This window comes from Bubalus bubalis, chromosome 12, assembly GCF_019923935.1.
Source record: "Bubalus bubalis isolate 160015118507 breed Murrah chromosome 12, NDDB_SH_1, whole genome shotgun sequence".
In the NCBI taxonomy this organism is placed as follows: Eukaryota; Metazoa; Chordata; class Mammalia; order Artiodactyla; family Bovidae; genus Bubalus; species Bubalus bubalis.
In genome coordinates this window covers 95,491,674-95,516,915 of record NC_059168.1, presented here as the reverse complement: position 1 = coordinate 95,516,915, position 25,242 = coordinate 95,491,674, and the positions used below count along the sequence as shown (strand labels likewise).

The window sequence follows — 25,242 nt, the reverse complement described above, 5'->3', positions numbered from 1 at the left end:
CACGTGTGTGTGTGTGTATTACATATACACATACATACACCAAGTGTGTGTATAAACATATATACTTATTTTTTACGGCTTATATTGTGTGTGGTTGTTTATGCATATGTGATATACACATGTATACATATATATGAGGTGGGAAGTGAGAAGTAATATTACTACGTAAATTTTACTTTCAAATGTAAACAGTAGATGTGAAGGAAATTATTAATAGTAGTTGGTATAGTCAATACCTTTAATCCAAAATTCTTTTTCAGAAAAACTGTGATGATTTCTTTAGAAAATAAGATTAGGATAATCTAGTTGACTGAAGTTATCAAGCACACATTTTTGTCAGTTAAATTTTCAGGCAAATAGAGTATGATGAAATATACTTTTTTTTTTTTTTTTTTTAAATATACTGATTATTGAGAAGACTCTCCACAGCTGTAGAGCCTAAGGGTACACATCTCTGAAAGCAGAGTATAAGAAGGTAGGTTGATCTGCTCTGTAGGACACGATGAAGTGTCATGTAAACTCATTCTTTGAAAGAAATTCTTATGCACTTGTTTCCTTAATGTTTGTCTCTTTAAAATAGATGCGGAATGTGGGACAAGATGATTGGGTTAGCTTCTCGACAGTTAGGTAACTGATACATGATTTCAAATTCTCTAGTGATAGATGGGGAGATGCATGAAAGAAATTTGAGGGGTTTGCCATGACACTGATGAGCTAGGAATGACTTTAGTGATAACCGAGAGCTTCATTTTTTTTAAGGCTTGGAAGCTGTGTGCCTGGTAGTTTAGTTTGCACTTTCTTTCTTTTTATGAATGTACATATTTGAAGTCTTAATTCACTGCTTCTTTACACAGTTTGGCCTCAGTTTCATATTTTACTCCTTCACAGGAATTTGTAATCAGCATATATTGCCTTTCTTTTATAGTTTTATGACCTTTGTGAACTATTCAGAACTGGAGGTCAGGTTCCTGACACAAACTACATATTTATGGTATGTAAACACCAGTGATAACAACTACTTATTTTATTTTACATTTTTTCACCTACTTATTTTAAATGGAGATCTGTCTTACTACATGTAGATAATACTTTCATTGCCATATGACAGTCACTATTTAAATATGTGAAAAAGTGATTCAATACTTTGCTACATTTTGCTGTGTCCTTTAGTTGAGAATAATTATTTTTGTAAACTGCTGTGTAGTTAGAACTGGATTGTAGCCTTCAGTAATGGTTAGGCAAAAACAAAAAAAAATAGCTTGGAACCTCAGGTTTAAATCATGAATTTTCAATTTACTGTTATTTTGTCATTTTTTTTGAGTATTCATTTTCATCTGTTATTTGGATTGAAGAATATACACATTTACTATTAAGGTAGATACTTGCTTTCTTTTTGGAATAAAATGTTACTGTTTAATTTTTTTTGAGTCCTGTTAATTTCCTTCCTTCTGAAAATTTCTGGGTTACTTTCTTATTCTTTTAGCTGTTTTCCTATGGTCTAATATTGGCCCAAGTAAACATAAATGGGAAGTGTAGATAGTATGTCATTATATGCAGTTGTTAAATACAAAGCTGAGTGTAGAACACTGTTAGGATATTTGCTCTAAAAAAAAAAAGAACTATTTTCAAATTGACAGCTCTTTTGATACAGTTAAAAAGATTTTTGAAATTTAAAGTTTTTTGATTCACACTTTTTTTTTTTTACAAACGTTTATTAATGTAGGTAGTAGAGAATTGAAAAAATGGTGGTTTTATAGGGACAGTCCTTGAGAGAACTGCACAGCAGGTTGCTGTAAGCCTCCGGTAGCATAAAACTAGCACAAACATTTAAGGAATAGCTTACGTACTTCCATTTCAATTTTTGTCAAAACCCAATTTCCAAATAATTCAGTGTGTGACTCTTCATTTTTGCTATTTTGTACTGTCTCTGAGTTTGTGCACTTTGGTATAATTTTTTAAAAATGTTGCTATTATATTGTTTGTAACTGTAAATTTTTACTTTACAGGGTGATTTTGTAGACCGAGGTTACTATAGTTTGGAGACCTTCACTTACCTTCTTGCACTAAAGGCTAAATGGCCTGATCGTATTACACTTTTGCGAGGAAATCATGAGAGTAGACAGATAACACAGGTGTATGGATTTTATGGTAAGATTTTCTGTTCTCTGACTGAATATTGTCTTACCTTCCTCTTTGGGGAAAAAAGGCCACATATGTCATGCGTGTGCTTTTAATAGTAAAATGAGAAAATACAGATAATCTTTTTCCACTCTCATTTTTAACTCCATTTTTTCCCTCAATCAGTTGAAAATCTGACTGCGTAGAGAGAACCATTCTATTTTTTCCTTTTTTTACTAAAGTATGTAGTTGATTTACAACATTAGTTTCAACTGTTCAACACAGTGATTCAATATTTTTATAGATTATACTCCTTTTAAAGTTATTATAAAATACTAGGTATATTGCCTGTGTTGTACAGTGTATCCTTGTAGCTTATTATTTTATACCTAGCAGTCTGAGAGAACCCTTTTTAACTTTTTGGTGTATGTCTTTCTAGATCAGTACCTCAAAATGCAGTCTTCAGTTTACCTCATTGGAATTATCTGGGGCACTTGTTAAAACTGTAGACTGCTGGGTGCTGCTGTAGATCGTTTGGGGTGGGGCCTTAGAATCTGCTGAAAAGGAGTGTTTTGCACACTCAGTATAAGAGCCTATTCTGTATACAGTGTGTGTTTGTATACATATCTGTGTATGTGTACAACACATCAAGCTAAAATGTGATCATACTTGGTTTTTTAATATTGTGGCCAGCTTTTTCACTTCATTAATGGTGTTTTCTTAGCTGCACTGTAATGCACTGTATGGATGCACTGTAAATCTGTGTACTTCCTCCAGAGGATACTGGAACTCAAGTCATTAAAAGCCAAATAGCTACTTCTATACAATTGTGTATGATTGAAAGCTTTTAAAAATGAGATTTGGAGCTCTTTGAAGGAGGTAGATAGAACTGTTGAGATATTAATATGAATTTTCTTTGAGCATAATTAAGGCAAATATTGAGAGATTTAAAAATATTAATCTCATAACCATTTAGTTTTAGACTATATTTTGAATTATCTTCTGTCATTGTAAAGATAAATTGAACTCTCTTACTGCTCATTTTGTCAGCCATTGTCAGTTATTAAACTGAGAAATTTTGACAATTGATTGTTATTTATTTATTTATGGTCACCCTTTGTTTCTTGGGGGAACCTTAGTTCCCCAATCAGGGATTGAATCCAGGCCAGGCAGGGAAAGCCTGGAATCCTAACTATTAGGCCATCAGGGAACTCCCTGAGAATTTGTTACTTATATAACTTTCTTAATAGAAATTGAAAAGTTAGATGGCTAATATTTATCTCCTTTCTACAAGTTACTTTTTATTTACATTCTCAAAATGCCAAATACCATTTGGAATAAAACTGATTGATGCTTTTACAAAGTAATCACTATTTTGGATAACATATAATATGATGTTAGCTCAGTGAAAGCAGCTGACTGCAGCTGTCCAAGATTACTATTATGCATATACTTACACCCCAGAAATTGACCAGCATTATCACTGTAGGGCAAAAGGAGTAACAGGGGGAGAGGAAGGAGGACATTTTAATCATGATGCCTTGACTGCAGAAAATGACCAGCAGCACAGCATCTAGTACTGGATGTTTTTGATCCCAGGCTGTGCTCTAGTGCTCGTAGATGGTTTTGTTTAGTAAGATGAAGCCCATCTGCTCCTCAGGAGGAAGATAGATTTAGTCATCATGGAACTTAGTACTGATTTTAAAGTAAAAATGTCCACATATAGCTATTATCTTGGGCCTTCAGTTCATCCTGATAAACATGGTTGTAGTTAGCAGTTATTATGAACCAAGTGCTTTGCTTATGTGTCAGGGTGAAAAATTGACAAGTCGATTCCTACTGGTAAACTGTGCTCAGTGTTAGAGATGTCTCCTGAGACGTTTACGTAAGGATCCTGCCCCACGTAAAGGTACAATTTAGAAAATTATGAGGGTTGACAGTACCCCACAGTATCATTTTCAAGTGTACTTAGGACAATAGTGATATGTGTTTGTTTGTTTGTTTGTTTGTTTTTCAAAATTAAGGAAGAAACCAAAGAGCATAGCTTCCTTGGTATTAACTGAGAGAAGAGATTAATAAACTCTATTAACTGTTGTAGATAGCAGAGAGAATGTTCAGCTGAAAACATATAAGACCTAGTGATAACTACCAGGGTACTTACTAGAACTCAAGTGTGTAGTTGCACAATCTGCAGAAGATCTCAAGAGGCAACGTAGGCCTGAGAAATGTTGAAAAGGGGATTACCCATGTTCTTATGATTAAGGGTCCTCTAATGTGTTTGGTTATCCTGCTAGCATAAAGTAGTCACATTAAATATGTCACTGTGTTTGATGGAATTGCCCAGAATTTTTTAAAAGTTTATTTATTTAACCACACCATGTGGCCTGTAGGACCCAGTTCTCTGACCAGGGATCAAAACTGCACCCTTAGCAGTGAAAACAAGGAGTCCTGACCACCAGGGAACTACTCCCAGTATTAATGATAAGACAAAAACATTTGCTCTGGGTTATGTGAAATTGATATTTAGCTCTTCTTGATTATAGCATTTGACCAATAATTTCAGCTGCTCCTTAGGGCCACTTTTGGAATGAAAAGTAGGACCACTTTCCTAGACCAGTTATCTACTAGTCTCCTGACTCCATGGAGGATCTACCAGGGCTAAATATGTGTCATAACTTGCCATCCTAGTTGAAGCACAAGTTCTCTTGTCCTAGTGTTAGATATGTCCTTTCTTTATTTTATTTCATTTATTTACTTTTTGGCCGCGCCTCACAGCTTGCAGGATCCCCAACCAGGGATTGAACCCAGGCCACAGCAGTGAAAACACTGAGTCCTAACCACTGGATCTCCAGGGAACTCCCTTGTATTCTTTATTTTTATCAGCATATTCAGAACTTCATTAATGAGAACTCTGTTTCTCTCATAGATGAGTGCCAAACCAAATATGGAAATGCTAATGCCTGGAGATACTGTACCAAAGTTTTTGACATGCTCACAGTAGCAGCTGTAAGTTTATGTAAATCTTTTAAAAAGCTTAAGTATTTTTCTGCCAGTAACACTTTGCATATGTTTATCTAATTGCCATCTCAATTATATTGATATCATTAGCACTCATTGATGAATTTAGGTATGACTGAGTTTATTGTTATATATTCAACTCTTTCTTATCTTTTTTTGCTAGTTAATAGATGAGCAGATTTTGTGTGTTCATGGTGGTTTATCTCCTGATATCAAAACACTGGATCAAATTCGAACCATTGAACGGAATCAGGAAATTCCCCATAAAGGAGCATTTTGTGATCTGGTTTGGTCAGATCCTGAAGATGTGGATACTTGGGCAATCAGTCCCCGAGGAGCAGGTTGGCTTTTTGGCGCAAAGGTCACAAATGAGGTAAAGCCAACATTTTTGTAAAAGTGGTTTGTTGGTTGCTAATGGCATATGTAAAGAACTATGGTTGATATAGATACCAAACTTCTAGTCTAGTTTACTGAAACTGTGGTGCCTGTGGTTGTCTGGTTTATCATATGTCTTTCCTTAAGGTTAAATGAGATCATGTAATAAAAGCACCTCCTTTAGCATCCGCTGGTACTATGTGTAAAATAAATTTTCCTTTTCTTTCAAACAGTGCAAGTAATGAGATAACAAGGGCAAGATAGGCAACTTTTTAATATGTATTTCTAGGTGTATATATATATTTTTTAATTGAGATATAATTGACATTTAACATTGTATTAGTTATGTATACAAAATAATGATTTGCTATGTGTGTTTATTGTGAATAGGCAGATTGTTTGAGGTTCAACTATTTTCATTTAAAAATACACACACATACACAGGGTGAAGTAATCCAGCATAGTGCATGGAGTCAGAGAGCTAGATTTATCCTGTCTGAGCCTCTGTTTCTTTCAGTTGCAAGAGAAGGATAATAAATCTCTTTCCAAATTTTTTAAGAGCCATACTGAAGCCTCAGTAAATGATCGAAATTGATAGTAATATGTGTGTGTGCTCAGTCGTGTCCTACTCTTTGCAACCCCAACCCCATGGACTATAGCTTGTCAGGCTCCTCTGTCCATGGGATTTCCCAGACAAGAATACTGGAGTGGGTTGCCATTTTCCTCCTCCAGGGCATCTTCCTGATCCCATGTCTCTTGTGTCTCCTGCATTGGCAGGCAGATTCTTTGCCACTAGCGCCACCTGGGATGCAGACTGATAGTAATATATTTATTATTAAACCATAAAAAACTTTGCTTCATATATGATTGTACTTACAGAATGCTTTTCTTTCAGAAATTTGTGTCTAATTATGTGATTATTTCTATAACTCAGGCCAAAGTGGCTAACTTATGGAAGTTAGTGGGGAATAACAGTAAAATGGGTTCTGTAATCATGAGAGCTTTAGTAGATACAGGATTTATACTTTATTTAAATGCTTATTTTCTTATATATGTAGGTTGATTTATTAAAAAATGTGCTGGCTACTTAACAGAACCTTTCTAAATTGCAGTTTGTTCATATCAACAACCTAAAACTCATCTGCAGAGCACATCAATTAGTGCATGAAGGCTATAAATTTATGTTTGATGAGAAGCTGGTAACAGTATGGTCTGCTCCTAATTACTGCTATCGTTGTGGAAATATTGCTTCAATCATGGTCTTCAAAGATGTAAATACAAGAGAACCAAAGTTATTCCGGGCAGTTCCAGATTCAGAACGTGTTATTCCTCCCAGAACGACGACGCCGTATTTCCTTTGAGGCCTTCGCCCCATCCTGCTGACCCATTTTTCTGTCCTCTTCTTACCCCAACTTTTGTGTATTACCCTCTACAATATACTTTTTATTGAGCACTTTGCTGCTGAAATGCTGCCTCTTGCCTTTTTTTTTTAATTTTAAATTATCTAAATTTATTGTTTGTTATGGTGTCTATAGCAATGTTTTTCTATCAGTTTTCTCCCCCATCCCATCCCCGCCTTGGACTCATTTGAGAAGACTTGAGAAATGTCTTAATACTCACACTGCTGCATGTAGCTCTTGCTTATTTACCGGTCTGAGGGAAACAGAATGTGTTTCCTTTTTTAAAAAGCCAATTGACAGAACAGACTACTCTGAAATACTCTTCCTTTTGTATTATTCAGTCTTTTGTTTTAGTTTGGTAAGTTTTAAGAAATTTCAGCAGCAAAGTTGTTATCCAGTGGGCACGATGGACTGCAAATGACTCGAGTTATGTATACCGTCCCAGCTGTAAACTCATTGTCCTTTGTTGGATGATATTTTAAATGGATATAAAATAAATTGGTCTAAAGGGCTGCCCTTTGTTGTGTTTTTAAATTTTAGTTTTAAAACTGCTATAGCTTATGACTTTGTACATTAAGATAATTGTATTGATCTTTTTCCAGATTCCTTGTATTTTTTAATAAAGTAATCCTAAATAAAACTCAGATAGGTTAAAGTGTTAGAAATTTTAAACAGCATACGTTGTTAGCTTATAAAGTTATTCTTTCTTTTTTCCTAATCAGAGTTCTTGACCCTTTGGCTATTAAGTTTAAAACTTCAACTGAAATTCAGTACTATTTATTTTTAAAAAATCACTAAACTGTGCCTAAATAAATAACTGCCATATTAATGTTTTGGTTTATATCCTCTCTAGTAATAGAAAAACATTTAATACTTGTAATGCTGATATGTTCATTTGATACCAGTTGAGTAGAATGTGATCAATCCAGTTTACAGTCTCTCATGAGTATCATTAAGTAAAATATATGTACTTTTCAATGGGAATCATTCTTTTCTTGCTGTAACACTTGACCTTAACTTTTAGAAAGTGTTCATTTTTTAACTGCAACTGGAAAGGTTGAAAAGTCAGGACTCTTGTATTTGTGGACTGTAATCTGAAGCAGATTTTTTAAAGTGTAGAAAAAAAACCCAAATTGTCCTTTTTGTAAAGGTCTGTGATACCATGTTTTGGCTTTGTGCGAGTAATTTGAATATCCAAAGGGTTGTGATGATTAGTTCTTGATATGCAACTGTCCGCCTAATAAGGACAAGTGTTCCAGTGTCTCTTATGACTTTGGTCATAAATGATACTAGAATTAACCATTTTGTGAAATAGTTGGTATCCGTTTACTACTATAATTAATTTTTTGTCATTCCAGGAAATCTTTGTGAAGCCAGCCAATTAATAAAGCACTTTAGCATCTGTTCAGGTAGTTTTGAAAACCAACTTTTTCCCATTCAGGATAAGAACTTCCAGGTTACCTAAAAATGCAATAAAAATCTTTATAGTCTAAGCTTCTTGGCACATAATTTTTCATCAGGGCTTTTCCTTTATTAAATGAGCACAATACTGTTTTAATTTTGACCCCCTTAACCACACAGCTCCTTGTATAGTTTTTAACTGTACAGCTGCAAGAAAGAAGTGACTAACACATTTGCTGCAAACACTTGAACTGTTGGGTCAGTAGCTTTGTGTTACTGCCCTGACCCCAGTGTAATTCAGGGGGAAAGGTATTTTTTATCTTACAGGGATATGTAGCTATGTATTTTACTAATTGTGAAACACTGGAAATTAATGATGCAGACAACTTGGTGTGGTCTTGGAATAGCTCTCTGCAGTATTTTTTTTTTTTTCTGTTACCATAAATTGTATTTAAGTGCTTGCTCTCATCTGCTTTTAAGTTGTACCAATAAAATCAGTAGCCCTCAGCCCTTCACATTTGACACTGCTTAGCTTAGATTGATGTAGTTGTTTTAGTTATCCGTGTAATGTGACTTTTATTTTTAAGTCATGGTGTACTGCATTTGTTTGTCACTAGTTGGGCATGTGCCAATATTTCTGTCCATTCCTTAACTGCCATCTCTGTTTTGCCTGATTTTTTTCTCTTCAACTGAATAATGGCTTTTTGCATGAAAAAAAGTTTTTAATATTAGACATGTAAAGGGAAGAGAGAGTGAATGTATTGGACTTTGTAAGCCTAAAAGGAATATTTGGATCCCTCTAATAAAAAGGGCTATGTACTATTTAGAGTAATCATGTGGTGGAAAATACTTGCAAGTCACAGATTTGTAGGCAGGAGGCTCTGTTACTCCCTGTGTCTAGGCTGAATGTAAAATCCCTTATGTTGTATTAATGGGGGTAATAACTATTTTTATTTGCCGATGATATACTTGGTTTCTAATAAAATGTCCTAGGCTCTAGTGAGAACTGTCTACTTTTAATTGCCAATTACTCCCCTTTCCTCATTTTTCTGATATGCTCTTGGCTAGCTTTTTCTCGGTTAATGCTTTTTCCTGAAAAATCTCACCATTTTAAATGTGTTTATTCGAGTGTGATCCTAAAAAGCCTGGATCAAGAGCACATCTCTAATATGCAGCCTGCATCAGCTCCTACTCCATCTGGATGTCTAGAACTGTTGGACGGTTTTGATGTCTTAAACCCTGGGTTTTGCTTTTGAAATAAGGTTTGAAATACTGTTCTTCGCATTAAGATTTGTGTGTTTTTGCTTTGTAAGCCCAGCATCAGGTTTTGGAAAATGCCTGTACTGTGAAAGCAAATCTGAACTCTCTCTGAGCCTCTTTTATTGCACAAATAGAATTGCTTTCCATCAGCCTCCAAAAAACTGTATATCTGGAGTGGAAGAGATTAACAGCAAAAATCCAGATTTTTAAATGTACTTGTTTTCTAAATGCCAATGTTTGTAAAGCACCTTCAGTTCTTTGGATGAAAGGTGCTATATTCTCTCAGTGTAAATTAATAAAAAGATTATAGGAAGTTTGTCAAAAAATTTTATCTAATGCAGTCTGTAGTATGTCCCAACAAGAAGTTAGCATTTTATATAACACAGTTTTAAAAAATGCTTATTCCTTTACTTGGTTGCTTGACTAGTAAACAGAAGTGAAACTTTTCTTGTTCTGCATTTGACTGCAAGTGTCCCAGTTCTTTAAAGGCAACATTCAATGTTCTGTCCTGGATCCACTGCCCAGAACCCTGCTTCATGAGATCGTCACAACTCTTTCACTTGCGTAGTTAAACCGTGTGAAGTCATGCTGATGAAATATACAGTAGTGAAACACCGAACAGGAGCATTTGGAAAGTCCCCTAGCATGAAACCAAACACAGGGGATGCTTGGGGAAGGAACCTGTTCCCCTCTTACTAGTTTTCCTGTTAATCACTTAGTGAATATGTTCCTTTTTCACCCTTGTGATAGTAAGTTTATGCTGGTTTGGATCATTCAGATGTTTTCTTAATTCAAAAGTGCATGAAGTTTATGAATTTTTTTTTGCATGTGTGTCAACAGAAATACTTATTACGTAAGTGTATTCCACTCAGTCCTTGGGGATCCACTGTTCTCGGCACTTTGCTCTTTTTTATATAAATGGAAATGTGTTATCAAAGACTGAATGCAGGCATTATGGAATAGTGGAAAGAATACAGGTTTTGGGATCAGTCTAAGTTAAGAACCCCAGGTCTGCCAGGGAGTAAGAATAGCTAACCTGTATTGCGCACACTTAACTGAATACTGTACATGCCCTATTTTGTGTCATCCTTAAAATGGCTCGATGACTATATTATCTCTTTGTTCATTTTTTCTTCAGATGCGGAAACATCATAGGTAACTTGCCCAAGTTTGTGCAGGAGAGCTGGAACTTGAACCCCTTTAGGGCATCCTAGAGTAGTATTACTCATCTTACACAATGTTAGTTATTGTAGCTGTGTGACCCCCGGGCAAGTTGGATTCTAATCTTAAAAATTCTGTGTCTAAGAATATCATACAGGGTTGGTCTCAGGATTAAAAACAGCACTCCAAATACCCAGTCCCTGACCCAAAGTTGCAATTTATTGAGAGCACACTTAATGCCATTTGCCCAAATTCATTGTAGTTAGGAAGTAAGAGTAATCCAAGGCAATATATAATTGCTGACATAGTGTAGTTTATATAAGTACAATAAATTTGGAGAAGGAAATGTTTGATTAGGATGGAGTAGTTGGGGAAGGCTTAAAAGAGGAAGTGTGAATTAAAAGAGGAACATGTACCAGAATGATGGGCCATGCATTTCATATAGTAGAAGCACAGAAGCAGGGATTACTAGAACTTGGACACGATTTAAGAGAGAGAATTGAGGGTACGTACTTCTTGGGAAAGCTTAAGAAATGAATAGCTGCAGCTCTGTTGACAATACTGTGTGTTACAGAAGCATTGGCCAATTGTGAAAAACCTTGAAAACCAGGCAGAATAGTTTTAATTCATGTTTTGAGAAACAGTGAATGACGTTCAAAATTAGTCTTCCTAGTAAGTTGATCCCACCAGGACTCCTACCCCATCTTCCCCAGTCTTTGACAAATTATTCTGGGGTTCTTTCCTTTTTCTGGCTTGGTAATAGGGTGGATACTACTGGTTGGGAATTAGGTGACTATGGTTCTGTAATTTGAGGATTATATAAAATACTAATTTGGGAAGCCAACATGTCAATTTTTCCTTGACAATGCCATTTTAAAGATTCCATTACAATTTACCATTATTTCACTGAAGGAAGTATGTAAAAAGAGCTGTCTCAGAATAAAGGACAGTCCTTTACACCAAATAAATTCGACTTTATGAAAAATTAGTATTCTTATTTTTTGCCATTTGTGAAGATAAGAGATTTGTCCCAAGCCTTTTGGGACAAAAGGCTTAAGCTGTTATATTATTGATGCACAAAAGCATGTTCCACTAAAACAGAAGTAGCTTAAGAGTTTTATACCTCCTCTCAGCTCCAAATAGATTCTGAGGATCTACCAAACAAAAACTACAGAGGAATGCAGCAAGGGGAAGGGGATTCCACCAAAAAGGAAGAATTTTGTTAATATGTTAATGAGTTATGTCTTATTTTGAAGGATGGTCTTGTTAAAGCAGAAAAGATGTGCTGGTAGTCTTGCATGCTTAGGTCTGGCAACAACACTAAAAATACAAAGAAATTTATTTTAAAATCGATTAGCTGGAGCAGAGGTCACAATTACCTTCAGTATCACAAGATGGTTAGCAACACATTCAGGGGTCAATTCTGTATAGGCATTTGAAAACGGAGCCCATTGCTTTTGATGATGGCATCAATTCTGTTTGCAGGGTTGATTTTCCTTTCTTGGTAATTTACTTTATAAACCTCTTGCTTTCTTGGAAGCCTGCACCCAAGCCTGTGATCTTTTCTACAGAGTACTGAGCACATAAACCACGCTTTATTTTGATAAGATTCTTACAGTTTTCTTGCTGGATTCTCTGAAGCGCCTCTGAGTTCTGACCATTACAGCATGATGTAGTCAGGGACCGGATATGAGGTGGTTCAAAAATGAAGCTCAGTTTGGAGACTTAGCTCACTGTCGCACCTGCCAGAGGAGTTTGGGAAACTGCAGCGCTTGGCTGTTGGGTCTGGCGTAGCGAACGCAGTGTCGGGGGGCGCCAGCAGGTGTGTGGGATGCAGAAACCTGAGCCAAAAGAACCTGCCCGCAGGTGTCTGGCGCCGGAGACGCAGTTTCTACTTTCGACCGCACGGTGGCGCTTAGATATCCCCGGCCTTGCTAGCAGTCTCTAAGGCACCTCCGCCGCCACCTGCAGTCTCAACCAAACTCTAGGTGGCGGGATGTGACGGCCCGAGGGCCCAATCGACCGCCAGGTTTTCGGCTACACTACAGCTCTAGCCAATGGGAGCCGAGGAGAGGCGCGGAGGAGGTGGGTCTCGCGGCAAGCCTGGCAGAGGCGCGAGGCCCTCCGCCCGCCTCTCCGCCTACTCCAAGCCTCTGCCGTCTCAGCTTCCCGAGCGAGCCCTGCGGCCGCCGGAGCAGCTCCCGCGGCGGAGCAGGAGCCGGATGGTCAGAGGAGCCCGGCAGCCCCAGCAGCCGCGGAGTCGCCTGGCCCCCAGGTGGGGCGGGGGCTGGATGGAGGTCGGGCTTGGGGATGGGGCGGGGGCGCGGGAGCGGGCCCAGGGCAGCAGCTTGGGGCCGTGAGGGATTCGGGGTCGCCGAGACTGGTGGGGAGGGGGGTTCAGGCTCGGGGAACTCGGGGGTCGCCTAGGGGGCGGCGGAGCGGGCTGGCCGGCGGTCGCACCCTCCCGGCCGGATGAGAGGGGTGTGTGAGGGAAGGGGCGCCGATGGGTGAGACTCGGTGCGCTGGGCCGGGAGGGGCAGGAACGCGCGCGCCCGGTGGAGGGGGCCGTGGAATGCGGGGGGCGCCGGGCCTGGAGGGGCGGGGCTCGGAGGGGCACTGCACGGGCGGGAGGGGGTGGGCATGGGGAACGGGAAGCGGAGGGGTTTGCGGGGTTGATGAGGCAGACAATGAGTAGGAGGTGGTGGGTGGTTTTGGGGAGATGGACTGTGACGAATAAAGATGAGGATGAGTGAGAAACCAGGAGAGAGAGCAAGGTTTGGGCAAAGCAGATATTAGGGGAACGGTGAGTCCCGGGGTCGCTGGGTTTCGGGTTAATAGGGAAACACAGCATAAGGCATTTTGTAAGGTCAGGTATGGGCTTAGCGAGTCTAGGGTTCTCGAGGGCGGTCCGTTGAGTTGTTGACTGGCACAGTATGGCCCGCAGATGTGTTCTGGTATGTTACTTTTAGTTACCATCTTATCTGTTTGGTCTGTAGACTGACTGGCACAGTGGAGAAACCACCCCGAAAACGGAAAAGCAGGTAAGGCAAAATGCCTTCCTAATTTTTCTTCGTATTTTTCCATTTGCTTGGCTGCACCTGTGCTATACTGCATAATTATACAGTATCAGATGAAGTTTTTTATTTAGCTCCTTTCTTAATGAGTGTAGCTGTCTGCAGGATCTCTCTTCTGAGGACCTCAAAGTATTACCTGTACAAAGTATTAGCTGTACCTTTTTTTTGTATCTAAGATTATATGGCAAATAGATGTGGATAATTGAGAAGTCTTAGTTTTTTTTTTTACATTAGCCGTAATTTCAACTTCTTCACCAGCTCTGTTTAAAAGCTAAGGTTTATTGAACACCTACTATGTGCCAGGTACGATGTGCAGGTGATTATTTGTATTATCTTCTGTAATCCTTGAAGCTCCCCAAGGAAGTGTGTACAGGTAATCACTGTTTTACACAGGAGAGAACTGAGACACAAGAGAAACTGAGCATTTCCCCAAGATCATACATCTAATCAATGATAGAACCAGGATTTGAATCCTCTTAGTATGACTCCAGAGCTGAAGCTTTTAACATTATAATGCCTCTAATAAATAAATAATTGAAAATAGGTAACTTTTAAAAAATTCATTGTACATAGAATGTAATAAACAGCTGAACCACAGGAAAATAGACACAAAATAGTCCGCATCAAGTGCATTATTCCGTGCGCGAGTCGGTTCCATTTTCTGAGCACATTCCACGTGTCAGGTACTTTATAGCAATTCTGTGTAGTCGTTTGAAGATTTCTTTTTCACAGATGTTGGCATTGGCCTAGAGAAAGAAAGTTACAGTAATGAGGATGTGACCAGTAGGACCACTGAAATAGTAATTGCTAAGTTATCAATGTTAATACCTGGAAAACCTTAACAGTAAGTAGATATGAAATGCTGATGGTGGAAGGCGTCAGTAGCCAAAGTTTCCTTGTCACTCTTTAGGCCTGTACTGGGCAATATGGTAGCCATGTGTGGCGCTGAACACTCAAAATGTGGCTTGCATGACTGAGAACCTGAATTTTTAATATTATTAGTTGTAATTAATTTAAATTTAAAAATGGATACTTAATTATTGGAAAATGTTTATATCTGGAACAACTTGGGTATGTGAATCTGCTTTTTCATCTGTAAATTATGAAATCTAAACACAGATCAAATTTATCCAATGAAAAACTTAATGTCCAAGGTGAGGCATATATTTTAAGTATTAAAAAACACACCAAATTTCAGATTAGTACAAAAAGAGCATGGCAAATTTCTCATTAGTAATTTTTATGTTGATTACTTCATGAAATAATATTTTAGATATATTGGATTAAATAAACTATTACTCAAATTAATTTCAGTTTTTTCTTTTTACTTTTTCTAGCATTACTGGGAATTTAAAGATCACAAATATGGCTTACATTTACTTTGTTTTCAGTAACCCTTGTTTAACTCTTATTACCCCATTGCCAGACTCTTAGAGTAGCCTCCTGACTGGGTTCCTTACCTTGAATCTGTAATTGATTCACATACTGTGCAAGTTGATCTTGTAATTCTTAAGCTTAAGGTCCTTATGTGGTTCCCCTTGTTTACTGAACATAATTCAGACTTTTTAGTATCATCATGAAAAGAGACTGCCCTGTATTATGATAAACCATAAAGGAAAAGAATATTTAAAAAATGAGTGTGTGTATGTACATATGTGTGTATATATATATAATTTTAACTAAATCACTTTGCTATACAGCAGAAATTAACACAGCATTGTAAATCAACTATACTTCAGTTAAAAAAAAAAAGAAGAGACTGCCTTTATTTCACTCCTCCCTATCTTCCCAGCCACAGTTGAGTTTTGTGGCCTTGGAAATTCTCCGTAATGGAACTACTATACGTCTCGTATTAAATAACTTTCTGGTGAACCCTTCACAATGAATTAATTGCTGAATATAACTCTGTTCTGTTCGCCATTCCCAGAACTTAGGTTTAGGTTTTTGCACGATTCCTCTTTCTCTCTGGAATACTTTCTGTTTGCTCCTTGGCAAGCTCCCCCCTTTTAAGACTTCCCTCAAACATCGTGTCTTCCACGCAGACTTTCTACCGTGTCCTTCACCTTCTTCTCTGCTTAGTTCATTCCTATGATAGCCTGTAGATACACCCATGTGTAATGGTTTGGGCTGAATTTGAATCCTAGCTCTATCAAATACAAGTTTTGAGATGATATACAAGTTAATAAACCTCTCTGAACCCCAGCTTCTTCATTTGTATAATGGAAATAATAACAGTTCAACCCTGATACGGAGAAGGCAATGGCAACCCACTCCGGTACTCTTGCCTGGAAAATCCCATGGACGGAGGAGCCTAGTAGGCTGTAGTCCATGGGGTCGCTAAGAGTCAGGCACGACTAAGCGACTTCACTTTCACTTTTCACTTTCATGCATTGGAGAAGGAAATGGCAACCCACTCCGGTATTCTTGCCTGGAGAATCCCAGGGACAGAGGAGCCTAGTGGGCTGCCGTCTATGGGGCTGCACAGAGTCAGACACAACTGAAGCGACTTAGCAGCAGTAGCAGCAGCAGCAACCCTAATAGGGTCATTAAGTGTTCAATATAGTGCCTGGCACATAGAAAGTATCCAGTAAATTTTAGGTTAAAAAGCACATTAAATGCCTTTCATTTCCCACCTCTTTTCTAAACATATATAGTAAAAGGATTGAAAATAAAGATGTTAAGGCAAAGAAGACACGAGAGAAGAATAATAAAATTAAATCAGTGGCGAAGTTAGTATATAGACTAGAAAGTACTTCACAGTTCCCAAAGGTTGGTTCCGTATTTAGCTCTCAGTTTCCTAGAACAAAGCTAAGAAGAAAATAAGGCTCAACTTCCAGATTCATGCAATCTGTAAAATCAAAAACATGTTCAAGGGAGGCACACTTTTTTTGACTCTTAGAGAAAAATTTCTCTCATTGATTTTTATAATGGGGACACTGGTTTTGTGGGGGAAAATCCCCAGTGATAAATATACTAGACAGTTTTTTTTAAAGATTGCTTCTTATAATGCTGCTCAGTCCAGGTTTAGGTGATACCAGTGAACATTCTCGGAGAAGGCAATGGCACTCCACTCCAGTACTCTTGCCTGGAAAATCCCACGGGCGGAGGAGCCTGGAAGGCTGCAGTCCATGGAGTCGGTGAGGGTCGGGCACGACTGAGTGACTTCCCTCTCACTTTTCACTTTCATGCATTGGAGAAGGAAATGGCAACCCACTCCAGTGTTCTTGCCTGGAGAATCCCAGGGATGGGGGAGCCTGGTGGGCTGCCGTCTATGGGGTCGCACAGAGTCGGACATGACTGAAGTGACTTAGCAGCAGCAGCAGCAGCAGCAGTGAACATTCTGCAGAGAGCCAAAGCGCTTGGGTTTAGGTGTACTGCCTGCTGATGGTGTGGCTTGGTTCAGAGACAAGGAGGGATGCATAAACTACCAGGACTCTGCTTCTCCTCAGCACCCAGAATGGTTCCTGGCACCTAGAGAATGTTAGATTGAATTATGGAATGAATGAATCCGTAAATAATTGGTTTCGTGACTATTCTTTCTTGTAACCAGGTTTTGGTAAGCATCAGGCAGCACAGAGTTTTAAATTCTTGTTCTCAGTCAGGAATCCTGAGGGCGCACATTCTACATATCTGAGGTCAGATCCTGATCGAGTCAGCATTTTGACCTGAATAGACTGCCAGTATATATCTCTAAAGAGATCATGTGGGCAGGACCAAGATTTTTCTCAGAAAACAGTTCTGGGATTGCTCTAAAGGTAGAAAAAATAATGGCCGGACAAGCTCTAAAGATAGATTATAGAGAGAGGATATAATGGTTGTAGCCAGAAATTATTTATAGCTGTTTTTATGAGTTGTATACTGTGGCCATAAAATCCTCAATATCAAATGATGGAACTTCCTGGTGAACATTTCAATATGAGTTAATTGCTGAATGTAGCTGTAAGTCTTCCTTTGAGTTGGCCTGCTGTGTTGAGTTGTGGACTATTACGCTGTATATCCTATCCCATTTTAGGAAACAGTTGCCAAGTGTGATTTTTATTTTAGGATAGTTGCTGTGAAGTCATTCTTTTTGATGGACATTAGTTAGTGGCTGAGTTATCTTTTGAGAACATTCCTAGTAGACTAAACTATAAGACAGTTGGAGAAAAACTTCAGATGACTTGAGATAAGCACCTCATAACCCACTGTTGCCATTTCTTTGTTCATTCTGCCTGTCCACCACCCCCAACTAAAACTCTTGTTTCCTTGTTTTAGTTCATCTTTGTACCCCTAGTACTGAGGGGTGCTCAATAAAAACATAGGGAACTAACAGATGAGTTGGTGGTAAGAGGGAGGGAGTGCAGGATGGGGCTTTGGTGGTCAAAAAAATGTGATACTGTTTAATGCCCCTGAAAAACTGTACTAGGCTGAAAGGAGTTTTAAGATTAGGAAACTTAATCTCTATCTGGTTTTGAAAAGTTCCAAAGGCTTCAGTATATCTGTTAATAAGTTTTGGATTATGAATTAGAGAATCCTTTCAGATCCTATTAGGAACAGGACCCATTTGTTTGGATAAGATTCATGTTGATTAAAGCTTTATTGTGTGATTCGGGTTTTGTGTGTGTGTGTGTGTGTGATGTATTTAAAGCAAAAGGATCCATACATTTTGGAGGTGTATGTAATTTGTTTAAATTACATTTGAATTAAAAAACACAAGAAAACAAAACCTTTAAATGCTTTCTAGTTCTGGGTACTAGGGATATAGACTTGAATCTGGCCCCTGCTGAGGAAAAGCTCATATCTTAGTGGGGGAGACAGATGCACAAAAATGAGATGATGTAATTGACTTTGTATATATCCAAAGAGTTTATAGTAATTTTTCGTATTGGTAATGAGGGCAGTTTCTACAGACATTTCATCTAAGCTGTGAAGGTTTAGAGGATAAATTTTGGCAGTAGTGTGACTGTTGAAAATGACAAGCTAGAGCTAAGATGTAGGCTGAGTATAACGCAGTCTTCAGTGTTGTTTAGACACTCAGTCATGTGACCCCACGGATCGCAGCCTGCCAGGCTCCTCGGTCCATGGGACTTCCCAGGCAAGAATACTGGAGTGGGTTGCCATTGCCTTCTCCAGGGGGTCTTCCCTGACCCAAGGATTGAACCTGCATCTCCTGCCAGTGCAGGAGATACAGGCAGATTCTTTACCATTGATCACCTGGGAAGCCCTAGTGATGAAGTCTTAAGAGAGATGAATTCAGAACAAGTGTCAGGTGTGGGAAAAAAGAAGTTTTTAAATGCTCGGGCTGTGATGTCTGTTTAGAAATTATGCAGTAGTTCTCCTCGAGGGGCGATTTTCTCTCCGAGGGGCCTTTGGCAATGCACGACAGAGGATGAGGTGGGGGTGGCATCACTGGCTCGATGGACATGACTTTGAGCAAGCTCTGGGAATTGGTGATGGACAGGGAGGCCTGGTGTGCTGCAGTCCGTGGGGTCACAAAGAATCAGACATGACTGAGCAACTGAACTGAACTGAGAGACATTTTTAGTTGTATAAATCAGGGCATTTAGTGGGTTGAGTTGAAGAACACTGCTAAACACCAGCATAAAGGATAGCTTCCCAACCGAGGAATTGTCCTGCTCACATTGTCTGATGCTGAGAAATCCTGAATTAGAGTTTGAATCCTGACTCTTCCTAATACTAGCTTTGGGCTCTTGGATAAAGTATTTAACCTCTGAACCTGTTTACTGTTTTGCCCAATCCAGGTAATGATAGTACCCACTTTGTGGAGTTATCACCCTCCTCTAATAACATATAAACTTGTCTGTTTTCCTTACTATTCTGTTCCCAGCACTTAGAACAGTGCCTCATGTGTAATAGATACTCAGTCACTCTTTGTTGGATAATTCAGTGAATGACTTATTGAGGGGATTCATTGAAGTAATGAGTGTAAAATACATGATACCATTCCTGACATCCATTAAGAAATCAGTGTGATTCTGTGTCTATCCTTAGCTTAAGTATCTTTATTTTGCCTTCGCTTCCAGTGTTTTTAAAAATCAGCTTTATTGAGGTATTATTTACATATGATAAAATCCACCAATTTTAAGTATACAGTTTGAGGAGTTTTGACAAATGTATGCAGTTGCATAACCACCCATTACAGTTATGATACAGAACATTGGTATCCTGTGCTTCTTGTACGACTCACATTTGTTCATGTTTCCTTGCAGTCATGGTTCTGGCAACCACTGGTCTTTTTTTCCCTGTCCCTGTAGTTTTGTCTTTTCTAGAATTTTATGTAAGTGAATCATTCTGTATACGGTCTTCTGTGTCTAGCTTCTTCCACTTGGTATAATGCTTTTGAGATTCATCCGTGTTACTGTTTGTAATTGTAGTCAATTTCTTCTTATTGCTGAGGAGCATTTCATTGATTTTACTACACTTACTATTCACCAGTTGATGGACATTTGGCTTCGTTTCTAGTTGGCTGGTATGAATACAACTGTTATGAACATTTGAGTTAGTCTTTGTGCACACATATGTTTTCACTTCTCTTGAGTAAATGCCTAGGAGTGGACTTGCTGGGTCTCATGGTAAGTGTAGTTTAACTTTTTAAGAAATTTCCAAAGTGGCTGTACTATTTTGCATTCCCACTAACAGAATGTATGGGATTTTATTTGCTCCACATCCTTGTCAGGACTTGGTATTCTTTTTCCAGTTATATTGAGGTATGTAATTGGCATACAGTAAGCTGCATATACAGAGAAGGCAATGGCACCCCACTCTAGCGCTCTTGCCTGGAAAATCCCATGGACGGAGGAGCCTGGTAGGCTGCAGTCCATGGGGTCGCGAGAGTCGGACTCGACTGAGCGACTTCACTTTCACTTTTCACTTTCATGCATTGGAGAAGGAAATGGCAACCCAGTCCAGTATTCTTGCCTGGAGAATCCCAGGGACGGGGGAGCCTGGTGGATTGCTGTCTATGGGGTCGCACAGAGTCGGACACGACTGAAGCGACTTAGCAGCAGCAGCAAGCTGCATATAAGGCTTCCCAGGTGGCTCCGATGGTAAAGCATCTGTCTGCAGTGCGGAGACCTGGGTTCGATCCCTGGGTGGGGAAGATCCCCTGGAGAAGGAAATGGCAACCCACTCCAGTACTCTTGCCTGGAAAATCCCACGGATGGAGAAGCCTGGTAGGCTACAGTCCATGGGGTTGCAAAGAGTTGGACTCGACTGAGCGACTTCTCTTTCTTTCTTTAAGCTGTGTGCATTTAAAGTGTACAGTGATAAATTTTGGCATTTATGTGTCCCCTTTGCCATTCTGGGGATGTGCAGTGACATCATTATGTTTTTGTTTGGCATTCCTTTAAGTCTTTTGTAATTTTCCTGTTCAGATCTTTTGCCCATTTTTTTGGTCAGTTGTTTGTCGTCTTATATAGTTATAGGAGTTCTTTATATTGTACTGAAAATTCTTCATCAGGTATATGTTCTGCAGATTTTTTCCCCCAGTCTGTGGCTTGCCATTTCCTTTTCTTCACTGTATCTTGAGGAGCTTTTAGCTTGAATAGTAGGTTGGATGGGAACACATTTAATTGAGACAGCAGATCCAGGATTACATTCAGGTAAGAGCATGAGTTTATCCTGGCTACGTGGAGCATTAAGTGCTGCAGTGTGCCATCTTTAACAGGCTAATGAAAACAGGGGTCTGGAGCTGAGGGGAGAGATTAGGGCTTGAGATGCGGATTCAGAAATCAGCAGCAGATACTTAGTGATCCGAGTCATGGGAAGGAATGAGATAACCCAGAGAGACCGTGTGGAGCAGGGCGTGCAGACGGCAGTAGACAGTTGCGGTGAGTACACGGTGAGGAAACAGACCGGACGGCTTTGTCTCTTAGATGTTGTCTCTCTGCCATATTATCTGTCCACTGCAGTCTTTCTGTAGGTGGTCATCAAACGAGGAGTGTCTATTTTTGGGAGACAGATCTCTGTACAAAGGGTACACTCTTTGGTGAGAAACACATTCTGGAGGTAGTTATGTGGAAAACTGGGGGGATGTCTTCCAATCTACATTGAAACGCAGAAATACTAGGGAGTTTCTTTGTGCTGATGTTGGCCTAGGCAGTATCCCCACGGAAAGGCAGTGGCCGTGGTAAGGCTGTTTCTTGTGGGCAAGTGTCTGTGAGAACCTAAGGTGAAGTGCCAGAATTAAATTCTGTGAAAGCACACTCGAGGTCGGGGGGTGCCTAAGAGTGGATGGTCAAAGTAGTCAATATTTCCATGGTAATATTTTATTCAAGAATTATACCTAGACTGGCTTAAGCAGTGGTTTTCAAGGGTTTTCGTAAAGAGCCCAGAGGTTCCTTGGCAGTGATTCAAGGGCTCCTGGGGGTTAGAGTGCCAGGAGGAGGCAGAAGAAGATTAAGCAGGTCAGCTTGCCTGCCAGGCTCTACATCTACTTTTCTGTATGTATGTGTATATATTTTTAAAAATTTTATGTATGTATTTATTTGGCCGTGCTGTATCTTTGTTGCTTCACCCAGGCTTTTTCTAGTTGTGGCAGGCGCGGCTACTGTCTCGTTGCATTGTGCGGGCTGCTCATTGCAGCGGCTCCTCTTGTTGCAGAGCTCAGGCTCTTGAGCACAGGGGTTTCAGTAGTCATGGTGCATGGCCTTAGTTGCCCCGTGGCATGTGGAATCTTCCTGGTCCAGGGATTGAACCTGTGTCCCTCATGTTGGAAGGCAGTTTCTGAACCACCGGGGAAGTCCTCTTATATATTTTTAATATGGAAATTTTCAAATAATAATAGATAATCTTTAGAATAATAATCTTAGAATACTACAGTGAACCTGAATTGTTTGTCACCCAGCTTGAACAAGTATCAGCTCAATCCTAGTTCATGTGTATACTTAACTATTCCACCTGAAGCGTATTCTATACATATTATTCATCTGTAAATGATTTAGTATGTATTGTTGAAAGATAAAGACTCTTCAAAGCACATAACTGCAATTCTATTACCAATAACTTAAAAGTTAGCGGTATTTCCTTAGTATCATTAAATATCTCATCAGTGTTCAGATATCCATGGTTGGCGTCATTTTTAAAAAATCTGTTCAAATCAAGATCTAGATAAATCAGGACTTGCAATTTGTTGATTAGATCTTAAGGTTTGTTTTTTTTTTAATCTATAGTTTGGCCACTCCATCTCTTTTCCCCCGTGCTATTTATTTGTTAAAGAAAACGTGCTTGTTATTAAGAGTTTACCACAATCTGAATTTTCAATTTTCCAAAAGGTTGGGGTATGATTTATAATGATGAAACTCACCTATTTCAGTGCTCAGCTTTGTAAATCTTGACAAATGCACACACTTGTGTAACCACCGCTGCAGTCATTATACAGAACATTTTCATCACTCCCCCCAGATTCCTTTCTGTCCCCATTGACCAACTGGCAACCACCAACCAGTTTTTTCACAGTCTGAAATTTTGCTGATTCGGTCCCCATGGTATCGTTTAGCATGTTTCTCTATTCCCTGTGTGTCTTATAAATTGGTGGTTGGAACTAGTTCTAGAGACTTGATGATATAGATTCAGGTTTTGCTTGTTTTTTTTTTTTTAAAGAATGCTTAATAGGGGTGGTATGTAGTTCTTTCAGGGCCTCTTTTTTTTTTTTTTTTTTTGCTGTTAGGAACTCATAGTAATCAGTGTCTGTAATTTCATTTGAGGTTACAGATGGTGACATTCTAAATCTTTCATTCCTTCTTCATTGCTAGCTGTAATGCTTTTATAAAAAGAAGTTCTCTTAAATTTCTTTTTCATTTTATTTTTGAAATTAACATACAGTCAAATGAAAAGTTCTATGACATTTTAACACATGTACAGATTCCTGTAACCACTGCAAGAAGAGTATGAAACATTCCCATTACCCGCAGAACTTGCTTCTGCTGTGTTATCGGAGCCACGTCCTCCTTGCACCCCCAGCTCCCTGGCAGCTGATCCGTTCTTCATCGACTGTTTAATTTTCCTTAGGTACATTTTGTAAAAGGAAAAGCAGAATAAAGGCTTGTCCCCTTACCCCTTCCTTTTTATAATTTACACCAGATTTCAATATGAATTGCTTTCCTGGCATGCTTCACAGGTGACTGACTTTCTTCTTATCAACTCATGGATTTAGACATTAAAGTAAATTTCAACCCATTGTGCTTATTTTTCTTGATGATCATATTGACCAGTGGAAGCCTCTTCTAAATTGGCTCTTGGGTTCTTTTGAGAAGAATCCAGTAGACTTTGGTAGCTTCCTTCCAGACCCATCGTATGTTTTCTGCTCAGGCCTATAATCAACCATTCCACAGAGAGGCCTATTTTTTCTAGCATCTCTCAACTTCTGACTCCCTGTTTTATATCCTCAGAGTCTATCTGAAAGAAAGAATTGTAGAAACTATAAGTAGTTTTGAAAACAACAAATCCAAAAGAATGGATTATATACTATATTCTTTCATAATCTACCAGAAATGTATTTTTTTGTTTAGATTTTTTTGATAAAAGTTGACTAGCACACAATTGGGACATATTTTAGGTTAAGATCCTGAAATATAGGTAATCTTCAATGCTGTTTATGGTTGGATCTGTTGAGAGATTAAGTAAATGACTTGCGAATCATGCAGTAGACATGATTTTTCTTTACTGTGGAAATTGTGGGTCCCTAATCTAAATGGGTGGCTTTCCCACAAGCCCAGGATTTTTGCAGGAGGATAATGAATTCAGGCAGATACACATGGTTATGTAACTAATTGCTTAATATTCTATACATTAGGAGAGTATAACCTGGAAAATTTTGGGAGTAATGTATTAGTGATAGAAAAATCTTAGTATTTTGATGGAGCAACTTGTCAGGAGTTTTTCTGAAACCACCAAGATTAGTGAATTGTAAAAGATATCTATAAGGTAGTAAATTAATTGACCATATAGTCAGGAGAAGGCAATGGCAAGCCACTCCAGTACTCTTGCCTAAAAATCCCATGGACGGAGGAGCCTGGTAGGCTGCAGTCCATGGGGTCGTGAAGAGTCGGACACGACTGAGCGACTTCACTTTCACGCATTGGAGAAGGAAATGGCAACCCACTCCAGTGTTCTTGCCTGGAGAATCCCAGGGATGGGGGAGCCTGGTGGGCTGCCGTCTATGGGGTCACACAGAGTTGGACACGACTGAAACGACTTAGCAGCAGCAGCATAGTCAGTATGAATCTTATCTCACAAAATCAGGTAACCATGAAGCGTTACTGTATATATATTATTTATTTTTGACTGTGCTGGGTCTTCGTTGCTTTGCATGGGCTTTCTCTAGTTGCAGCAAGCAGGGGCCACTCTTTGTTGTGATGCTCAGGCTTCTCGTTGTGGTGGCTGCTGTTGTGGAGCTCAGTCTGTAGGTGAGTGGGCCTCAGTGGTTGTGGCACATA

General features: G+C 39.1%; 2 protein-coding genes across 8 annotated transcripts in view; both read left to right on the top strand.

Annotated features, from left to right (window-relative positions):
• The window catches only part of PPP6C (protein phosphatase 6 catalytic subunit), a 41,655-nt gene extending 34,232 nt beyond the window's left edge, over positions 1-7,423 (top strand). The window contains exons 3-7 of the mRNA XM_045162318.1: positions 926-991; positions 2,007-2,148; positions 5,045-5,124; positions 5,300-5,509; positions 6,624-7,423. Of these exons, the coding sequence (XP_045018253.1) occupies positions 926-991; positions 2,007-2,148; positions 5,045-5,124; positions 5,300-5,509; positions 6,624-6,872 (747 nt within the window). The 3' untranslated portion in view covers positions 6,873-7,423. The remainder of the gene's footprint in view (positions 1-925; positions 992-2,006; positions 2,149-5,044; positions 5,125-5,299; positions 5,510-6,623) is intronic.
• Positions 7,424-7,560: 137 nt separating this feature from the next.
• SCAI (suppressor of cancer cell invasion) overlaps positions 7,561-25,242 on the top strand; it is a 128,995-nt gene continuing 111,313 nt past the window's right edge. For 6 of the 7 annotated variants that reach the window (XM_006049271.4, XM_025261664.3, XM_025261668.3 and 3 more), the window contains exons 1-2: positions 7,561-13,008; positions 13,730-13,774. In XM_006049271.4, the coding sequence (XP_006049333.2) occupies positions 12,791-13,008; positions 13,730-13,774 (263 nt within the window). In that variant the 5' untranslated portion in view covers positions 7,561-12,790. The remainder of the gene's footprint in view (positions 13,009-13,729; positions 13,775-25,242) is intronic. The other variant, XM_006049272.4, reaches the window with a different exon arrangement.